The 22,399-nt window shown below is 34.4% G+C and overlaps 1 protein-coding gene across 9 annotated transcripts in view; it reads right to left on the bottom strand.

Annotated features, from left to right (window-relative positions):
* TSGA10 (testis specific 10) overlaps positions 1 to 22,399 on the bottom strand; it is a 188,743-nt gene that overhangs the window by 144,651 nt on the left and 21,693 nt on the right. For 6 of the 9 annotated variants that reach the window (XR_015725131.1, XR_015725129.1, XR_015725128.1 and 3 more), the window contains 6 exons: positions 17,591 to 17,656; positions 16,716 to 16,883; positions 16,156 to 16,311; positions 12,629 to 12,799; positions 12,461 to 12,538; positions 11,374 to 11,525 (listed from right to left, as the gene is read on the bottom strand). Coding sequence is in view for 1 of the 9 variants with exons in the window: in XM_045771868.2 (XP_045627824.1) it covers positions 11,374 to 11,525; positions 12,461 to 12,538; positions 12,629 to 12,799; positions 16,156 to 16,311; positions 16,716 to 16,883; positions 17,591 to 17,656 (791 nt within the window). In the remaining 8 variants the exon portion in view is untranslated. The remainder of the gene's footprint in view (positions 1 to 11,373; positions 11,526 to 12,460; positions 12,539 to 12,628; positions 12,800 to 16,155; positions 16,312 to 16,715; positions 16,884 to 17,590; positions 17,657 to 22,399) is intronic. The other 3 variants (XR_015725132.1, XR_015725133.1, XR_015725127.1) reach the window with 2 other exon arrangements.

Here is a 22,399-nt window from a genome sequence, read left to right as displayed (position 1 = left end):
CTTCTAGAGGTTTTACAGTTTTACATTTAGGAATATGATCCGTTTTAAGTCCATTTGACGGTGATATCTGTGTTGCAATTTTATTTTTTTGGCACATGGATATCTAGTTGTTCCAGCGCCATTTGTGGATTCTGTTCCGCTGATCTATTTGTCTATTCTTTTACTAATACCAAAGTATCTTGATTACTATAGCTCTATAGTAAGTCTTCAAGTACTAGCAGTGCTCCAACTTAGTTTTTCTTCAATATTCTGTTGCCTATTCTTTTGCCTCTCTATATAAACTTTAAAATCTGTTCACTGATATCCACAAATAACTTGCTGTGATTTTGATTAGAACTTACTGAATCTGAGGCGCCTGGGTGGCACAGCGGTTAAGCATCTGCCTTCGGCTCAGGGCGTGATCCTAGCGTTATGGGATTGAGCCCCACATCAGGCTCCTCCGCTATGAGCCTGCTTCTTCCTCTCCCATTCCCCCTGCTTGTGTTCCCTCTCTCGCTGGCAGTCTCTATCTCTGTCGAATAAATAAATAAAATCTTTAAAAAAAAAAAAAAAAAGAACTTACTGAATCTATAGATCAAGTTGAGAAGAATGGACATCTTGAAAATACTGTTTTCCTATCCAAGAACATAGAATATTTTTCTTTCTTTTTTTAAAAAAGATTTATTTGGCAGGGGAAGGGGCAGAGGGCGAGGAAGAGAGAGAATCCTCAAGCAGACTCCCTGCTGAACGCAGCGCCCAGTGCAGGGCCTGATCTCATGACCCTGAGATCATGACTCCAGCTGAAATCAAGAGTAGGATGCTTAACCAACTGAGCTAACCCAGACACCCCTAGAGTATTTTTCAGTTTATTTAGTTCCTCTTTGATTTCTTTCACCAGTTTTGTACTTTTTCTCATACAGATCTTATACATAATTTGTTAAGACTTATACGCAAATATTTCATTTTGGGGTTAGTAATATAAATGGTATTGTGTTTTCAATTTTAAATTCCACTTCTTCATTGCTAGTATAAAAAAAGCAATTGATTTTGCCTATTAACCACATATCCTGCAATCTTGTAGTAACTGCTTATTATTTCTAGATTTTTTGTTGATTCTTCTGGATTTTTCAATACAGAATACCATATCATCTACAATAGATTTTAATACTGAACTCTTTTTAGTCTCAAATACCCAGACTCAAACTGAACCAGTCTTGGACTCACTGGACACAAAGACCCAAACTAACTTTTTATTAACAGATAGCTCTATCAATCATTCAAAACTATATGGAAAATTCTTCTTGGGCCTAGAGATGTTTGATACACTGATGCAGACACACAGATTTTTTTTTAATCTACTTCTAGGAAATGTTCTGAAAATACTCTAGCTTTTTACTATTGTTGTCTGACATAGAAACCCAAACAGAAGAACTTCTGCTACTAAAATATACCTGTTTGAAAGAAAAGTTTATTTAAGCAGTATAGGAACACAGATAATGAGTACTGGTTTGAAACACTGGAGAATTTCTTCTTCATCAGCAATGAAACTCAAACAGAAATACATTAATTTCTTTTTGGCTGATTTGGCTTGGAACACTATGGAACTTCAATTCTGAGATAGAGAAATCCAGATATGTGCTGAACCATGCTCAGGACTCAATTTCTAGTGAGTGTTCACACATGGGATAAAACTTTTCTTATCAACTGACAAAACAGAAAACAGGAACAACAATATTTTAACTATATTGAATGTAGTTGGATTACATGGCTTCTGATTAGTTTCTCTGTAATTCCTTGCCTTTTGTACATGTAAATATGAAACCTATGACATGAATATATTACAAAGTACAAGATACTGATCTATAAAAAATAAACTGACAGCTGACTTCTCAGCAGAAATAATGTAAGTCATAAGATAGTGGAAAGATATTACTCAAAGTATTAAAAAGTAAAAATAATTCCCAACCTTTAGAATTCTCTATCTAGCAAAAAGATCCTTCAATACCAGCAAGGTTACAACAGAGGTGGTGAGAAATGCTCTGCTTTTGAGTACATTTTGAAGACAAAACAAACTGGATTGGATATGGATATATGAAATCATGGATTACTCAAGGTTTCAGGCCAAGAACTGCATGAGTAGACTTTCCATTTACTGAGATGAGGACTGAAAGAGCAGATTCATGTGTGTCAGAGGGTGAAGGGTAGTGAATAGCAGAACTCAGGTTTGAAAATGTTAAGTTTGAGGGGCGCCTGGGTGGCTCAGTCGTTAAACGTCTGCCTTTGGCTCAGGGCGTGATCCCGGCGTTCAGGTATCGAGCCCCACATCAGGCTCCACCACTGGGAGCCTGCTTCTTCCTCTCCCACTCCCTCTGCTTGTGTTCCCTCTCTTGCTGGCTGTCTCTCTCTCTGTCAAATAAATAAATAAAATCTTTAAAAAAAAATGTTAAGTTTGAGATGTCTGTTAGACATCCCAGTGAAGATGAAAAGGAGGTGGATGGACATTCGGGTCTGGAGTTCAAGAAAAAAGTCCATGCTACAGATATACATTTGAGAGTCAAGAGTAAATACATGAGACTGGATGAGTTCACCGAGGGATGAGTACACATACAAGAAGAGAAGTGGTCTAAGGACTGAGCTCAGGGACACTTCAACATTTGCAGATCATGGAGACAAGGAGGAACTAGCAGAAGAGCCTGAGACAAGACATCTAAGGAGAAGAAAAGAAAATCAAATGAGCATGGTACCTCCGAAGCCAGCAAAGAAAGTATTTAAAGGAGTAGAGAAAAAGCGCAACTGATCATCTTTGTCAAATGTTGCTGATAGGTCAAATCAAATGAAGACTGAGGACTGACCACTGAATTGAGCAACATGAAAGTAAATATTACCTTGAAAAAAAGTTGTCATAGAATGGAAGGAGCAAAAGGCAGATTACAGTAGGTTTAAAAGAGAACAAAATGTAAGACACTGGAGCCAGAAGTTTAGACAACTCTTTCAATGAAAGATACAAAATTTAGTACAAATATGTAATATATCTGAACAACATGATTACAAATCTGAACTAAGGGACAAATAGAAAAACACTGCACCTAACTAGTTCAAAGTTAACAAATTTCTCAAGTACACACAGATAATTATAAAAATTGATCATAAAAGTAGAGGGCAACACATTTCAGAAATTTGAAATCTAGTATGTTGTGAAAAATAATATAATTAGCAAAAAGTCAGTCAAAAAGATAAGTGAAAATTCATTATTTTTTTGGATACTTAAAATCACACTAATAAATAACCAGTAGATCAAGTAAGAAGTAATGATGAAAATTAGAAAATATTTTATAAGTACATAACAAAACTTGTAGAATACATTCAAGTATTTTGAGGGAAACTTATGGCCTTAAATGTTTATATGAGGGGGGATATAAGCCTGAAAAGTAATAATATAAGCATTAATCTGAAGAAATTAGAAAAAAAAAATAAATCTAAAGAAAATAAGACGGAAATAATAAAGAACAAAACTCAATGAGGATCACCAAAGCAAAATGTTGGTCCTTTGAAAAGACTAATAGCAACAGACTAAAAAAGAAGAAATCGCTACAGATTCTACAGACATTAAAATGTTCATAGGATATTGTAAACAACATTATCCTAAAAATGTTTTAAAATTCAAAGAAAATGAACAAATGCCTTAACAATATATACTGGAATAAGAAGAAATTTCTTTTTTTTTTTTTAAAGATTTTATTTATTTATTCGACAGACATAGAGACAGCCAGCGAGAGAGGGAACACAAGCAGGGGGAGTGGGAGAGGAAGAAGCAGGCTAATAGCGGAGGAGCCTGGGAATAAGAAGAAATTTCTAATTGTTCCTTTATCCATTAAACAAATAAAATAAAAACTTCCCTCAAAAAAAAAAAAGTTGGATCCAAAAGGCTTCACTGGTTAAGTACTAAAACTTCAATATTATGCCAACTCTTCCAGGCAATGAAAGAAGACTAAATGAATTGAGATTATTATAAGGTTTACATGATATTAATACCAAAATCTGATTTTAAGAAACCGCAAGAAAGGCAAGTTACTGGTCAATCTCAATTATAAAAAAAAAATGTAAATATCTTAAACAAAGCATTAACTGACACCAGAAATCTATAAAAAAAGTATAACATACCCGACCATTTGACAAAACACATTTATTCCTGGGGGGGGGGGGGCGGGAAACAAACTCTCGGTAATCCAGGAATAAAAGGAAACTACTTCAACCTGAAAAAAGACTTCGACAAAAAACATACAACTTAACACCATACTAACTGTTGAGAGTCTAAATACTTCCCCTTACAAGTGGAACAAGACAAGGACGTCCACTTCACCATTTCTATTCAACATTGTACTGGATGTTCTAGCCAATGCAATAAGGCAAGAAACAGACAAACAAAAACAAAAAAGCATGCAGACCAAACATGTAAAACTGTCTTCATCTGCAGATGACCTGTCTACGTGGAAAATTAAACGGATTCTACAAAAAGGCTACTAGAACTAAAATGTAAATTTAGCAAATTGTAAAATACCAGATAAATAAAAATCAATTGTGGGACTTCTGGTTTTAACCCTAACAAGTAAAGAGCTTAGACACTGTCATTTTCATTTTTATAACAAAAAAAGTGAACAAAATGAAAATCAAAGATTTTCTATGACACATTAGAACAGTGAATTACAGAGCAAACTGCCAATTCAGAATCTGAAAAGAATAACCAAGATCTGCTCATCTGGAGCAGAAGTCACTGGAATCACAAATGGTTATGAACACTTAAATAATAATTTTGACACATTGCTGGAGGCTGAGTTTGCACTTACCTGAGAGTGAGAAGTTCTTAGCGGCCATAGTTTTAGAGGGATCCCTGTATTTCAGTGTTTACCTCCAGGAACTCCACTAGGTTCTCACAGTAAAGATCTGAGAAAGATCCCCCGTGATTCTGACAGGGGGAAAGTAATTATTGTGAAAACTGCCCAGAGCATTCTCCACAATAAAGGGTTACTCTTCAAGTAAAAAGACTTTACCATAGCCCTATCCCAGCTATAAAAGGACAATTCTCCCACCTTACCCTCTCTAGCCTTCCTGTCTCACATAAGTGGATTAAAAAAAGAAAAAAGTTATACCAATGGAAAAACTCTTGTAAACATCATAGCCCAGAGACACAGGTCCACTAAAAGATTGAAATTTAAGGACAAGAGTAGAGAACGTGTTCCTTCCTCTCACCTAATTACCACACTAACAGGGTTCCATGATAATCACAGTGAATCACAACCAAAAGAGCTGCAAGATGCATGCTCTCACTGAGAAAGCATACCCAAGGAAGCCTGAAGTCAAAAGGAGAAACAACAATCAGGACAACAGAGGAATCTGAAGTCTCTGGCACCTGATTCTACAACAGACATTGAACACAGCTCAATTGCCAGCCAAATAAACATGAACAATGACACGAGAGGCTTATTTACTTCAGTTAACACCCAATACAATATGTGTGGCTTCAACAAAAAAATTACAAGGCATCCCAAAAGTCAAGCAAAAACACAATGGAAGGATAAAACCAGACTCAGATACAGCACAGCCACGGGAATTATCAAACAGGAAATTTTAAATAACTATGACTAATTGGTAAGGGTACTAATGGAAAAAGTAGACAATATGCAGTAACAGGTGGTTAACATAAACAGAGAGATGGAAACTGAGAGAAAAAAGAGGAAATGCCAGAAAGCAAAATACTGTGACAAAAAAGAATGCTTTTGATGGGCTCAACAGTAGATTGGACACAGTCAAGCATAAATCATTGAGCTTAAAGACAAGTCAGTTAAAACTTCCCAAACTGAAATGCAAAATGCAAAGAGAAAAACAAAAACAAAACAGAACAGAACATCTAAGAACTGTAGGTATAATTCAAATACCAAAAGGAGAAAAAAGAGAACAAGAGCATAAGAAATATTTGAAGTAATTATGAAATAAAAATAAGCCATGGGGATGAAAAGTACAGTATAGGGAATATAATCAATAATACTGTAATAACTGTACAGTGATCCATGGTAACTACACTTACTGTGGTGAACATTTCATAATGTATATAGTTGTCAATCACTATGTTCTACACTTAAAAAAATATATGTCAACTATACTTCAATTTAAAAAATGTTTTAAGTAATAATGGCCTAGAACTTTCCAAAGTTAAGGCACAGTGTCTACAGGCAGGGAACTATAAAACAATGATGAAAGAAATCAAAGATCTAAATAAATGGAGAAATATTCCATGTTCATAGGTTGAAACAGTCCATATTAAGATGTCCATTCTCCCCAACTTGATCTACAGATTCAATGCAAATCCAATTAAAATCTCAGGAAGCTACTTTATAGATATTTATTTTAGAATCAGAGGTACTGATTCTAAATTTTACATGGAAAGGCAAACAACCAAGAATAGCCAATATACTATTGATGAAGAGAAAGCTGGAGGATTCACACTACCTAGTTTCAAGACTAACTATACAGTTATAGTAATCAAGACAGCATGGTTTGGCAAAAGAATGAACAAAATAGATCAATGGAATAGAATGGAGATCCCAGAAATAGGCCCACACAAATATAAGCAATTGATTTTTTTTTTTAAGATTTTATTTATTTATTTGACAGAGAGACAGCCAGTGAGAAAGGGAACACAAGCAGGGGGAGTGGGAGAGGAAGAAGCAGGCTCCCAGTGGAGCAGGAGCCCAACGTGGGGCTCAATCCCAGGACCCTGGAATCAGGCCCTGAGCCAAAGGCAGATGCTTAACAACTGAGCCAACAAGGTGCCCCAAGCAATCTGATCTCTGACAAATGATCAAAGACAATACAGAAAGGGCAGTCTTTCAACAAATGGTGCTGGAACAATTTTAAGACATCCATATGCAAATTAAGTGAACTGAGACACAAGACTTTACATCTTTCACAGAATTAATTCAATACAGATCACTGAACTTAAGTGTAAAATGAAAAACTATACAACTCCTAGAAGAAAACATAAGAGAAAAATACGTACACGTGGGTTTGGTAATGAGTTTTTAAATACAACACCAAAAACACAATCCATGAAAGTAAAAGGTAAGCTGAACTTTATCAAAATTTAAAATTTCTGCTCTGCAAAAGACACCATTAAAAGAATGAAAAGACAAGGCACAGATGGGGAGAATATATCTGCAAATCACATATCTGGTATTTGAAACTGAAAATGGGTGAAATATCTAAACAGATACCTCACCAAAGAAAATCCAAAGATGGCAAGTAACAATATGAAAAAATGCTCCACATCATTCGTTATTAGCAAACTGCAAGTTAAAACAATGAAATATTGCTACACGCCTATTATAATGACTAAAATACAAAACTGTGACAATACCAAATGCTAACAAGGATATGGAGCAACAGAATCATTCATCACTGGTGGGAAGGCAAAATGGTACAGTCACTTTGAAAGAGTTGGGCCTTTCTTATAAAGCTAAATATAGTTTTAATCTAGTATTCAGCAATTATGCTCCTAAGTATTTACTGATCTGAAAACCTGTGTCCACACAAAAACCTGCACATGAAAGTTCATAGCAGCTTTATTCATAATTGCCAAAAACTGGAAGCAACCAAGATGTCCTTCAATAGGTGCATGGAGAAACACACTGTAGTATATACATATGATAGATTATTATTTGATGATAAGAAGAAATAAGCTATCCAGGTATGAAAAAACATGAATGAACCTAAAATGCACATTGCTAAGTGAAAGAAGCTGGTCTGAAAAGGTTGTATGCTGTATTTCAATTATATGACATTCTGGAAAAGGCAAACATTTCCTCAGCCAGGTGATAAAGGTCAAAATCAACAGTAATAAATCCTATGGACAGTACATACCCATAATACCCTATACCCTAAAATGGATATTTACCTCTGTGACTTTTCTCTCAAAAACAAATTACCCCGTCTAATCATGACAAAAACAGCAGACAAACCCCAACTGAGAGACATTCTACAAAATACTTGATTAGTACTCCTCAAAACTGTCAAGGTCATGAAAAACAAGGAGTCTGAAACTGTCATAGCCAAGAGAAGCCTAAGGAAACATGACAACTAAATGTAATGTAGTGTCCTGGGTGAGATCCTGGAATAGAAAAAAGACATTAGGGGAAAACTAAGGAAATCTGAATAAGTATGGACTTCAGTTAATAATGTATCAAATAACTGATTCATTAATTCTAACAAATGTACTAACGTAAGATGTTAATAAGAGAGGAAATTGGGCATGAGGTAAGTAGGAACTCTACCATCTTCACAATAGCTCTGTTAATCTAAAACTGTTGTATAATACAAAGTTTATTTTTAAAAACAACTGTATTTTTGGGGCGCCTGGGTGGCTCAGTCGTTAAGCGGCTGCCTTCAGCTCAAGTCATGATCTCAGGGTCCTGGGATCGAGCCCCACATCAGGCTCCCTGCTCAGTGGGAAGCCTGCTTCTCCCTCTCCCACCCCCCCTGCTTGTGTTCCCTCGCTTGCTGTGTCTCTCTCTGTCAAATACATAAAATCTTTAAAAAAATAAAAAATAAATGAAAACAACTGTATTTTCATATACAAGCAATAAACAATCAGAAAGTGATGTGTTAAAATCCCATTTACAAGAGCATCAAAAAAATAGGAAATACTCATATAAATCTGACAAAAGTAGCACAGGACCTATACACTAAAAACTACAAAACATTGCTGAGGGAAATTAAAGACCTGTTTATGAGTGGGAACACTTGATATTCTTTAGATGTCATTTTCCCCACCAATCAAATTACCAAGCAGGTTTCTGGGTTGGTTTTTTTTACACACTGTGAAACTGATTTTTAAAATAAAATACAAAGGAACTAGAATAGCCAAAACTACTTTGAGAAAGAACAAAGTTGGAGGACTAACATTACCTAATTTGAAGACTTTAAAACAAAACGGAACAAAAAGTAATCAGGCAGGTTATACTGATATAAATAGATTCATCAAATAAAATAGATTATTAAGAAAAGACTTCTACATACATGGACAACTGACTTTCTGCAAAGCACAAAAACAAGAAAGGATAGTTTTTCAACACATACTGGAACAACTGGATATTCTTATGCAAAAAAGGTGAACTTTGATCTACATCTTGTACTATATACGAAAACTTTCAAATGAACAGCAGATTTAAATGTTAAGAACTATAAAACTGCTACAAGAAAACACAAAACAAAAATCTCAGTGACATTACACTTGACACTGATTTCTTTAAAAGAATACAAAAAGCTGGATATAATTCTTAAAAAAATCAATAAATTTCACTTAATCAAACTGAAAAACATTTGCTCTTTAAAAGACAGTTAATATAAAGGTAAGCCACAGAGTGGGAGGAAATACTTGCAAAATACACCTGACATACGACTTAGAATATAGAAAGGACTTTTACAACTTGGTAATAATATAAACAATTCAATAAAAGTGTGCAAAAGATTTGAACAGACACTAAAGAAGATAAATGTATGGTACATAATAAGCACATGCACAGATGCTCAAAACCATTAGTCATTAGGAAAGGCAAATTAAAACCATAATACATACCTATTAGAATGGTTAAGATTAAAAAGATAATGCACACCAAGTGTTGATAAGGCTACATAACACCTGGAACACTCATACGCTACTGGTGCAAATGTAAAATAAAATAGTACAACCACTTTGGAAAACAGTTTAATAGCTTCTTCAAAATTAAACGTATATCCATCACATGACTCAGTCACTCTACTCTTAGATATTCATCCAAAAAAAATAAAAGCTTATGCCCATACGAAGACTCATACAAGAATGTACATGAATGTTTTATTTGTTATAGCCCCAAACTGGAAACAACCAAAATGTCCATATATTCACACAATGGAATACTACTCAGGAACAGAAAGGAATAAACTATTGATTATACAACAAGGATAAATTTCAAAATAATTATCCTGAGGGAAAGCAGCCCACTGAGAGAATATATACTATATGATTTCATTTATATAACATTTTAGAAAACCCAAACAAATCTCTAGGACAGAAAGCAAATCAATAGTTGTCCAGGCATTGGCAGGATGGGTGAGAGGTTACAGAGGGGCATGAGGAAACTTTCGGGAGTGATGGGTAGGGCCACTATCTTGATTGTGCTGATGGTTTTACAGATATATATACTTACCAAACTGAACACTTTAAATATGAGCAGTTTATTGTATGTATGCCAACTAGATTCTAATAATACTGTTAAAAGAAAACAAATGTATGCAAAAACCCTTCAAAATATTATACATTTATCTGATAGAATATTTTAGTAAACTACTAAAATGCTTTCCAGGAACTTCCAATGACACAGGGAATGCTTATGATATACAATTAAGTGAAACTGGCCAAATATATAACCTAATATAGAATGACATCAATTACACAGAAAGCTTACATAACATGGATGGAAATATTCCTGGTTAGAGAGAGATCTATAATAATGATAGTTTTCACTGAGTTATGGAATCATGGATGATTTAAACTGTTTTTACACTTTTCTCTATTCTCCAAGGTTTTGTTACTGTTGTCTTATTTTATTATTATTTTTATTTTACCTGAGCCTGTAATATTCTTTTAAACAAGAAATTTAAAAATAAATGAAGGGGAAAATTTTGAGTCATTATCTGTCCTGACAAGTGATTTCAACATATGTACCACAGACCCTTGAAAGATCAAAGAGGGGACTCTGGGAACTCTTATGTGAACCAAGTATTATCTGTAGACTTAATATTTCACACTACTATTTTTCAAATGGTCACAGATGGATTGCAATTCAATATTACTGAATCTGTAGAACTCTATCTCTCATATCAACAGACACTAAAAGTAAAACTGCTAACATGGAGGTCTTCAAAAACTTAATCCCCTATATTTATTGCCTGTAGGTTGCTTAACTGGAATTTCTTCTGCTACCATACCAGTATGTAGGAAGGACTGAGAACCTATTTGGTCATTCAGTTAACAGAAGCTCCATTACATTTTCCTACGTGTTCAAACGCCAAAGTCAAATAGTACCCAGAAGAACTCTGTAAAAGCTACTTCAGTTAAACATTAGGCTTTCTGCAAATGTAAGATGAAGACTACCAGAAGTCTGATTCCTAGTTAGGTATGGCATTACTAGTCTATAAGTGACCTTTGGGAAATCATTTAATGTGTGCTGAGATTTCTATAACTGCCTCATAATAATCCTCTCAGAAATTAAAGTCAACAAATAACTTAATTATCATTATAAAATACTCTACAAAAAGTAGATCTAGTAGTTATATTAAGCTAGTTGTTTAAAGGTAATTTACCTCAAGGAATTATTCTCTGCCTTTTGTCTGCCAAGTTCACTTTCAGTATCCATTGCCTTTCTTGCTAGTGATTTCATTTCTTTTTCCACAGTGGTTATGGTTTCTTTCATCAAAGTCATATTTGACATTTGCTCCATACGTTCATCATCAAGCTATACAAGTAGAATGACAAGGTTACTGCCACCACTAACAAAATCTTCCCAAAGAGACATCCTATCTTTGCACAAACTGTGGCATACGACAAGATTTACCCCAGGAGATGATCAGATCGGACCTGAATGTTGTGGGAGGGTGTATGGACAAGGTATTGTGGAGCAGGAACAAGAACAAGCTACTGCACAGCCTGTGCATAAAGCCTATTACAGTATATGCATTTACATTTTCAATCTGGTTCATTTTGACTGTAGCACATGTATCTTATTCGAAGGGATTTATTTGTTGTTCAACATTAACAAGTTATACATATAAAGTGGAATTGTGAAAAAATGTTTTTCTCTCCTGAGCAATGCTTTTTTTTCTCATTATAACAACATAACACAGACAAATGTATAAATATATTCAATTAAATTTGATAACAGAAGTCAAATTCCCCTAATTTTGTTTATATAGTCATAATATCTCAAATATATATTCATAGCATCTAAAATTCTCGGTTAGTAAAAACGTGATGCTTCACATTTAAATTCAGTTTAAACATATTCTTCTCATTAATTTTCACTTCATAATAATTTCTTCTACCTTAGTGACCCTTTAGGTAGAATAAGCCAGTTTCTCTGTATCTGGCAATGTTATTGTTAATGAAACAGGGAGATGAGAAAGTTGTTAAAATCCCACAGATGTATCCTTAATGTTTTTTTTTTCTTAAAGAACACACTGTACAACCTAAAAAAGACTTTACTTACATTTTTTTGGAAGGAACTAACAATGAAAAAGTGGTAATTTATACTATACATACCACCTTAAATGTTTTAGAATTACTAACACTATCTTAGAAAAAGAAAGGAACTTCTCTGAACATAGAGAAAAAGGGAAAGGGGGAAGCTATTGACAGTTTATAGCTGAAAACACAAAAGTGATTTTTCTTTACATTATGAACTGTACACTCCAGCTCTTCTATCCTTTGTTCCAAGTGAGCCTTCTCATTAAATGCTGTCTCTTGGGCAATCTGTTTAAAAAACAAAAACAAAACAAAATGTTTTCAACGTTCTCTACACTGTGTTTCACAAATGGTCATACAGATAAATTTCATCCAAACCTTTAGCCTTTCCCTCAGGCTATCTCGTTCTGTGGTCATTCTTCGTAAATCAGTGAAGGCCACATCTCTTTCAGTCTCCACCCGCCGGAGGATGGCATGTGCTGTTGTTGATTTAGGAGACTTACAGTTTTTCATCATTTCTCGTCGAAGTCGGGCAATTTCTTCCTGTGCCTGTTATTTAAATACACGGACTTCTATTTAACAAGCTTTAGAACAGACATAAATATAGCTATCTTAAATCCAGCCAGTTAAAATACAAACCATTTATAAACATGCATGCAACAGGATAATGTTTTTTAATGAGTTTATATAAATAAATGCAAATGATGTCCAAAAATGCAAGTGAATGTATAAAAATAGAAGTCTGGTTTATAATATTTTGGCCAAAAATTTTTTAAATTAATTTGGAGGCAGTCAATATAAGAGAGAATGTTTTGCTAATGTTCTGTGATATAAATTTGAATTCAGCAAAATTCAGGTAAAATGCTATTTTAATAAATATTACAGTGTTCCCATCTTTCTATCTAATAAATGTATATGCCATTTCCATGCCCTGGCTACTTTTACCCTGACAGAAGGCTCACCAATCCTTACTGACAACCCAATATACTCTCTCACACTTGTTCAACCACCCTCAGGTCCCAAACCTATTCTATACCTACAGATGATTTTATATCCTACTGTGCTACTTAAAAGTCCCTTATCTTTCTTGATTTTGATCACTACCTATTCAGTTGGTCTCCAAGTCTCAGAGGAAGATATAGTATCTCCCAATTTCCATAGCAAAGCTTTCACCAGAATCCTGGACCTCACCTCCTGAAATGCCTTCTAAGAAACTCCTGACTCAATAACAGTTGACCCTTGAACAACATGGGTTTGAACTTACACACAGGTCCACTTATACAGAGATTTTTTTCAACAAATACAATATAGTATTGTAAATGAATTTCTTCTCTTTATGATTTTCTTACTAACATTTTCTCTTCTCTAGTTTATTTTATTGGAAGAATAAGTGTATAATACATATATAAGAAATGTGTTAATTGACTATGTTATCAGAAAGATTCTGGTCAACAGTAGGCTAGTTGCGATTAAATTTGGGGGAGTCAAAAGTTATACAAAAATTTTCAACTGTGCAGGAGGGTTGGCACCCCTAGTCCCACCTTGTTCAAGACTCAACTGTGTAATTATTTCCTTTCATTTTGAATAGCACCCTCTCCACTGGCTCTTTCTCCCCTGCCTTCTACCATAACACATGGCTCCCTTATCTTGAAAAACTGTCATTTAACCTTGCTGACCCATTTACCATCCCATATCTCTTTTACATTTGACTAATTTTTCTTAAGCACCATGGTTTGTACCCATTTGCCTGTTCCTCAGCACCTACTCTTCCACCCAGTGTAAACTACCTGGCTCCTATACCTACCATTTTGCAGTATTTCAAATAATGACCTCACCAAATGGCCTTTTCTCAGTTCCCATTTTTGATATTTGGCAACATTTGACATTGTCTTCAACACCCTGTTTTAGACTCTTTCCTTCCTTGGGCTTAATATTGTTCTACCTTAGTTTCCTATCTTATCTCTTTTAAAGGTTCCCATACCAATTGGAAAAAACATCCCAATATTACATCTGTTCCTCTATAGCTTTCTCATTCAGAGACCTCATCAACTCTGAAAGCCACAAACTCACCTCTAAGAAGATGAATTCCCCATCTACATATTCAGCTCTTACCTCTCTCCCCATTCCAGTCCCACATTTTCTTCTGCTTGAATGCAATTACCACCTGATTGTATGACCATCATCTTACTCCATCTATCTGAAAACAATACATCTTTTCCCTCAAATCACCAATGGCTTTACTATTTCTTTTTCTTTACCAAAATTCTTCAGTCATTCAAAAAAGAGCTTCAGTCAGGTCCATTCATCCCTCCTTCTTGCTAAAACCAAATCTTGTCAAGGCTTCTGTTACAGTATCTGTTGTATCTCTCCTAATCCTTCTTTCCACTGATGGCATGCTAGCTTAGCTCTTAATGCCTCATGCATGGACTGCTTTCACAGCCTTCTAAAGAGTCCACAGTATTTCCTTCCTCCAATTCTCTTGAAAGAGGAATTGTTATATAAAAAGATAACACAGAAAGACTACGAAAGAGATAATACAAAATTGTTAACAGGTTAAAATTGTAAAAATGTGCACTGGGTGTAATATGCAAATAATGAATCACGGAACATTGCATCAAAACTGGGGATGTACTGTATGGTGACTAATACAACAAAATAAAAATTATTTTAAAAAATTGTAAAAATGTGGCTTGGTCATTTCTTGTGCCCTAAAAACAACAACAAACAAACAGATTGCCCATTGCTTACAAAGCAAAGTATAAACCCCTTATAAGGCCCATTACACAGCCTCTACATGTACTTCAGAAGCTGGCAAACTACGTGTGGCTCACAGGCCAAATCCAGCCTGACTCTTGTTTTTGTAGGTCTATAAGCTTTTGTAGGTCTATAAGTAGGTCTATAAGAATGTTTTTTACATTTTTAAATGATCAAAAAAACAAACAAAAAAGATTTCATAATATCTATTATAGGTAAAAATAACATGAAATTCAAATTTCCGTGTCCAAAAGTAAAGTTATATTGTAACGCAGCCAAACTCATTCATTTGTAAATTGTCCATAGCTACTTTCACACTATCACAGAGTTGAATAGCTGTGAGACTGCATGGCCTGCAGAGCCCAAGATATTTATTTTCTGAGCATTTACATAAAAGGTTTGCAGACTCCTGCTCTAGTCCAATTTACCTCTCAAGCCTTAGCTCCCCCTTACTTCAATGGCATATAGCTTTTAGTCTAGTCTTAACCTGATCCATTTATCTATTGATTTTCCTGCCTTTATCCTTTGCCTCACACCATTCCTTTGGTCTGGAATATTCCTTCTTACCCCTTTCAAGATTCTTCCTTCAGGACTCAAATTTCATATCATCTAGCAGAGATTTCCTTGATCACAAGGAACTAAAAATACCCACTTCTTTTATTTCTTACAACATCTTCTGGACTATTTTTACTTAAGTAACAAAAAATACATACAAGACAATATACTTTATTTCCCCCAAGTAGACTGTGAACATAGAAAACAATGTTGGTATTTCATCATTTTTTTCTATCTCTTCAAGTGGCAAGCCCAGAACCCTGCATATTGTAGCTATAATTCTTAATAAAACTTGACATTTTTAAAAGAAATTATGTTGGTGATTTATGGGGTTTAATATTTGTTGAGTAAATAAGCTCTATGATAAATAAGGGCTTTTTTGGATATGAGGATAAACATGTGTATATGTGTGTATGTACACATACGCTTACTGTATGTACATTACATTTCATTAAGAATATCTTAAGAACAAAGTAATTCCCAAATGTTAGGTTAATTTGATTGGCAGATTTAAGCATTCTTATAGAACTTAAAAAATTACGTATCTCAAAAATTGAATATTATTACTTAGATATGGTATTTATGAATAAATTTACCTGTTCATAAAGGAGAAAGGTCTTGTCTCTCTCAGATGTAAGAACCTTGACATTACCCTGAATTTCTGCCAAATGACGCTCATATTTTTCCAGCATGCATTTAAGTTCTTCACGGTCTCTTGTTGTCTTCAAAAGCTCTACATCACAATTTGTACCCTACAATTATTATATAAGAAATTTGAAATTCTTTTTTGACATGTGGTTCTAAAAAAACAATGCTACTAAGAGCAGTACACAATCTCTACTCAAGCAAACATGACTATACAATGAAAGGAAATGCTGAAAAAAAGAGTTTAAAAAAATCACTTCTCTTTTAAACAGCTTCATCCCAAACTGGTTCACATTTATTTGATTACCTCCCAACTACTACCAATACCAGGGATAAAGAACCAAATTCAATAGTCCACTGTGACATCAAAGAGACCTCTGTCTCCCCAAATCTTGGATATACCAATTCATGCCAAATCAAAATGAATTATTTGTATATTAGGTAAATCAAAGAATAAAAGTCAGTGTTTGCGCAACAAACTCCAAAATATTTGTAAGTTTCCAAACCCTACCCGGGAAGATGGAGATGGGCGTCTTGGACTTTTAGATCTACTTCTGATCATCTTTCTCAAATTTTGAGCTTCACTCTTGTAGTAATCTCTGTCTGCTTCTAAAGTCTTGACAAAGGAATCAAGTCTGGAAGGAGATTTATTTTGTGCTTTTTCAGTCTCTAAAATTATCTTGCCAAGGAGGAAAAAATTAGGTCATTATTTCAAGCTACACTATAGCATCATTTTCTATATGAAAATTGAATAAACAGGATCCTTAAAAATAATAAATTTGGTATTTTAAAAATAATTCATCAATACTCTTTAAAAAGCAGTTAGATGTCTTCTTTTTCTAGCATTTCTGAATGTACTTTATTTTTATTTAACTAAAAGTGCCCCTAAATTTACTCAATGATTTTAAGAAAAAAAGGTAAAGAAATTTCAGAAAGGCCAGAAATGTCCACAGATCTACTTATAAGTCCTAGAAACTGAATTAATTTGCTTAGGAAACTTGTATGCTAATATTAAAGCTTCTGTTTATGGCATCTAAGTTTTGTTCAATAAATTGTTCAATAAATGAATAAATTAAATGAATGCTGGATATTTTATACTCGTATACACTTTCAAGTACATTCCCATTCACCTAAATGTATTTAGAAACAACCAAAGTTCTCTCCACCTCTACGAAAGAAAGGTGTAATGATGAAATGGAGTGAGAACAACAATGCTCTTACAGATGGGAAGTGCCCCTGTGCACCAAGCAGAGTGCTGATTTTACAAAACACACATTTTTTATTGTTCACAAAATGCACAAGACCTAAAACACATGTACCATTTATTTGTAGTCTAAAAGAATAAAAATGATTCCTCAACATACATTTATAAAAAAATGTACTTACAGATCTAAGCCTTTTTATTGTATCTTCCAATACTATTATATTATTTTGCTGGCAAATGAGTTCAATCTGAAAAATAAGCCAGAAAAAATGTTATTTAGATTTAAAAATTTAAACAGATTTAACTAAAAAGAGGACATCAAAAAAAGGAACCCACTTGAAACAACAGGTGTTGGCAAGGATGTGGAACAAAAGGAACCTTTATGCACTATTAGTGGGAATGCAAACTGGTACAGACACTGTGGAAAACAGTATGGAGGTTCCCCAAAAATTAAAATTAGAACTACCTTACCACCCAATAATCACACTACTGGGTATTTACCCAAAAAATACAAAAACACTAACTCAAAGGGATACATGCACCCCTATGCTTACTGCAGCATTATTTACAATAGCCAAATTATGGAAACAGCCCAAGTGTCCATCAATACATGAATAAAGATGTGGTTACACACACACACACACACACACACACACAATGGAATATTGAATAATATAAAAAGAATGTTGCCATTTGCAACGACACGGATGGAGCTAGAGAGTATAATGCTATGCGAAAAAAGTCAGAGAAAGACAAATACCATATGCTCTCACTGATAGGTGAAATTTGAGAAACAAAACAAATGAGCAAAGGGGGAAAAAAAGAGAGAGGGAGACAAACCAAGAAACAGACTCTTAACCACAGAGAACAAACTGATAGTTACCAGAGTGGGGGGTGGGTGCGACAGGTGAAAGAGGGGATGGGGATTAAAGAGTACACTGACCATGATGAAAAAAATTAAATTAAAAATTAAAAAAGGGAAGCCACTTAACAATAAAATAATGTAGTGAATAATTTACAAAAGAAAAGATAATCTACCCTTTTTGTTCACCTACCTTTGAATGGTAAAGGAACACAGGATGAAATACAGCAGTTCTTTTACATTAACCCAAGTTTGTTGTGAAATAGTACTTGGTTATATTTTACCAAATTACTCCCTACAAACTGCATCAAAATGTTAATACTACTTATAATTCTGAAGATGATGATAGGGAAGAGATAAAAGAATAAGTAGGATAGAAGTTTTCCCAAATCACCAGTGATTGCTTTCTCCTCTGAACTGTTTTAATGCTTTAGTTCAAACACATAAAATACTTTTTTATCAGTTTTAGGACACTGAACATACCCAGTCTTATCGTATAGCTACTTGTAGTCATATAGTTAGTATATGACTAGATTGTATGTTTCTAGGGGACAGTGACTATGTTTTCACGCAAAGATCTATTTGATATAATCTATGCTATATATTGGCATATTAGTTTAACAAATTTATTTCTCAATTCATAAACCTCCTCTTCATTATTCTAAACTGCTTCCTGCTATATTTTAATATTGACTTTTCTGGAATCATTGCTCCTGATTTGTTCTTTAGACCCAAATTCTTTTCTAAGATTTTTTTGGCAGTCATATTTTTTGTAGTCTATGAAATATTAAGGGGCAATGGTATGAAACAAAACCTATGCATAGTTTGGATAAGTTTATACAGTTGTGAATAGGCAATTTTCAATGCTTTAATTTATACTATTATGTAGACACCAAAAAGAAATGGATCTCTATTAAATTATGTATAAAGGTACCCATATTAAATTAGATATAAAAACTCACACTGCCAGAAATTTTATCTGACACATTGCTGTAAAAAGGAAATTTATACACACATATCCTAGATACAGATGGAACATAACCAGTAATATGTAAACTGAGGAAGATAAGAGTATGTCTAATTATAGCAATGTGTGATTTTCTTCATTATACTCCTCTATATGGACTGAAATTTTTCTGATAAACATGTACTACTTTTACAGACATAAAAATCATAATGCTGATTCCACTCTGAAAAACAAAATTATAACTAGCCCAAATGAAAAGATGCTAGTCCGCTGTTTTCATTTATCTGACAAACGATTAATGAGGACCTACTATGCACTTGACATTGTATTACATGCTGGCGACAGCAGGGAATAAAATAGACAAAAACCTCTGCCTTCCACCTGCACTCCAATGTTTATAGCAGCAATGTCCACAATAGCCAAACTATGGAAAAAGCCCAGATGTCCATCGATAAATGAACGGATAAAGATGTGGTATGTATACACAAGGGAAAATTACTCAGCCATCGAAAATTGAAATCTTGCCATTTGCAGGGACGTGGATAGAACTAGAGGGTATTATGCTAAGTGAAATAAGTCAATCAGAGAAAGACAATTGTCTTTTGATTTCACTCGTGTGGAATTTAAGAAACAAAACAGAGGAGCATAGAGGAAGGGAGGTAAAAATAAAACAAGATGTAATCAGAGAAGGAGAAAAACCACAAGAGACTCTTAACCATAGGAAACAAACTGAGGGTTGCTGGAGGGGAGAGGGTGTGGAGATGGGGTAATAGGGTGATGGGCATTAAGGAAGGCATGTGATGTAATGAGCACTGGGTTTATATAAGATTGATGAATCACTGAACTCTATCTCTGAAACTAATAATATGTTAATTAATTGAATTTAAATTAAAAAAAAAAAAAGAAAACCTTTGCCCTCATGGAATTTACATTCTAGTTGAAAAGAGAAAAAAGATAACAGGTAAAATATATATCAGACAGTTACTGTCTTATTCAAAAAACACATAATGAGCATTCACATCTGTTGAAGGTAATTGATATAAAAAACATGAAAAAATAAACAAAGATCCCTGCCTTTGGGGACCTTACATTCCAGCTGGGCCGACAATAAAAAATAAACCTAACAAATAAATTATATAGTACATTAGGGGAAAAAAAGAGCAGAGTTGAGGATATTGGGAGTGTTAATGAAGGAACAGGTTGGAATTTTAAATAGGGTTATCAAGTAAGTCCTCATTGAAAGGAGATCTGTGAGCAAAGAGAAAGGGGGTCAACCACATAAAAATCTGGAAGAACAATCCAGGCAGAAGACACAGCAAAAGCAAATGCCCTAAGGCAAAAGACTGTCGGCTAAATTCCAAGGAATACTAAGGAGCTAGTGTGACTGGAGTACAGTGTGCAGAGGGAAAAGTAGTTGGAAAGTACTACAGAGAAAATAAAGCAGGGGAGGAAGAGAGGGAATAAGCATGAGGGGGGCAGGAAGAACTTAAATAGACTTTACACTTTATCTTTCACATGGTAAATTTTGAAATATTTTTGATTGATGAATCACATAACAATGTAACAATGACAAGAGCTACCCAAGATTCAGTCCAAGAATAGCCCTTATGTTAATTAAAATATAAATTGTATGAAGAAACTAGTAATGGTAAAATTACAATTCTGCTTATTTCAAAAATTTATGTTCAATTAGCTGGGAAACACTGTATTATTAAGATATAAATGATAAAAAACTCAAGATGAGAAGATAAAAGGAGGCATATAATTCTGGTGGTTTTAAAATACATCCATAAATTTTGATATTCCTCACTTCAAATGATGGAGCTTAATTTTCTTCCCCTTAAGGGTGGCATATACTTAGTACTCACTTCTAGTGAACAGGATGTGATGGTTTGTAACTTTTGAGACTGAATCATAACAAGTATTGCAGATTCCTCCTTTCTGTCTCTCTTGGATGACTGGCTCTGGGGGGAAGCGAGCTGACATAAATCTATCAAACAACCTTAGAGGGAGGTGCACCTGTCAAGGAACTGAAGCTTCCCGCCAAGAGGCAACAATCACCTGAGTATGTTATCTAAAAGCAAACCCTCCAGTGCCAGTCAAGTCATGACTACAGACTGGCCATCATCTTGATTACAATTTCCTGAGACACTATGAACCAAAACTACCCAGCTAACTAAGCTATGAGTTCAAGCAAAGCTTGAAACTATGAGATACAAAGGTTTGTCATCGGAGGCCATTAGGTTTAGGAGTAATTTGTTGCACAGTAATAGAAAATAAAATAGCAAATATTCAAAACATTTTAATGTAATGATGGAAGAAGTCATTCTATTGACTTTAAAAACATAGCTAAAAGTAAACTCTTCCAAGTAAATAAATTTAATATTATCTATCGCAATTCCAGACAAACAGACTTAACCTCAGACTCTACCTCTCTATAGCACAACCCCAAAGAGTACAGGAATACAAACATTCTTTCTCAACTCTCAAATCAGAAATTCTCTGTTTCAAGCCTCATCCCACAAATCAGACAAGGAATCTCTCCCCAGTAATTAGATACCTAAATTACACACCCAGTGACATAAGGATGATGACAACATACATTGGTGTTCGTATCCCCAACACTGGTCATGTATCTTTCTAATCCCCATTCTACCTGTCACATTCACTTACTAAGGTTGGTGATTGCATTTCAGTACATTTAAACAACCCATTTTGCCCCCTCTTTATTTACTATTCAATGTCTTTCCTGCATCAGCAATGCTCTCTACTCTAGCTTTCCAATTCTCAGATATACCAAACATTCCACATCATATGTGGCATCTATTTCTTAGAAACACTCTTTTCTGAGCTAGGCAGAATTTCCATCTGTGGGTTTAATATTTTCAGTTTTAGGTATATCCTAGATATCTCATTTTAAATCTTTCCCATTCCTTAAATTCTCTTTTTGATAGCAGAGGATTCACCCTGACAGAGTACTCACACTCTAACAACCCTTTAAAATTGATGACTTCGAAACTGGGCACTCTCTTCAAGGGAATGTGGCCAACTAGGCCTCCCAGACTGGAAAGCAATATAGTTTTTAATTTGAAGACGAAAACAAAAAAGAAAATAAAACATTAACCCAGTGTTCTTTAATTTGATAATTTTTATTATTTTTTT

This window comes from Ursus americanus, chromosome 7 (genome assembly GCF_024610735.1).
Source record: "Ursus americanus isolate L20-20 chromosome 7, mUrsAme1.1.p, whole genome shotgun sequence".
Taxonomy (NCBI): domain Eukaryota; kingdom Metazoa; phylum Chordata; class Mammalia; order Carnivora; family Ursidae; genus Ursus; species Ursus americanus.
The sequence above is the reverse complement of the archived record's forward strand: the minus strand, read 5'-3'. Positions and strand labels throughout refer to the sequence as shown.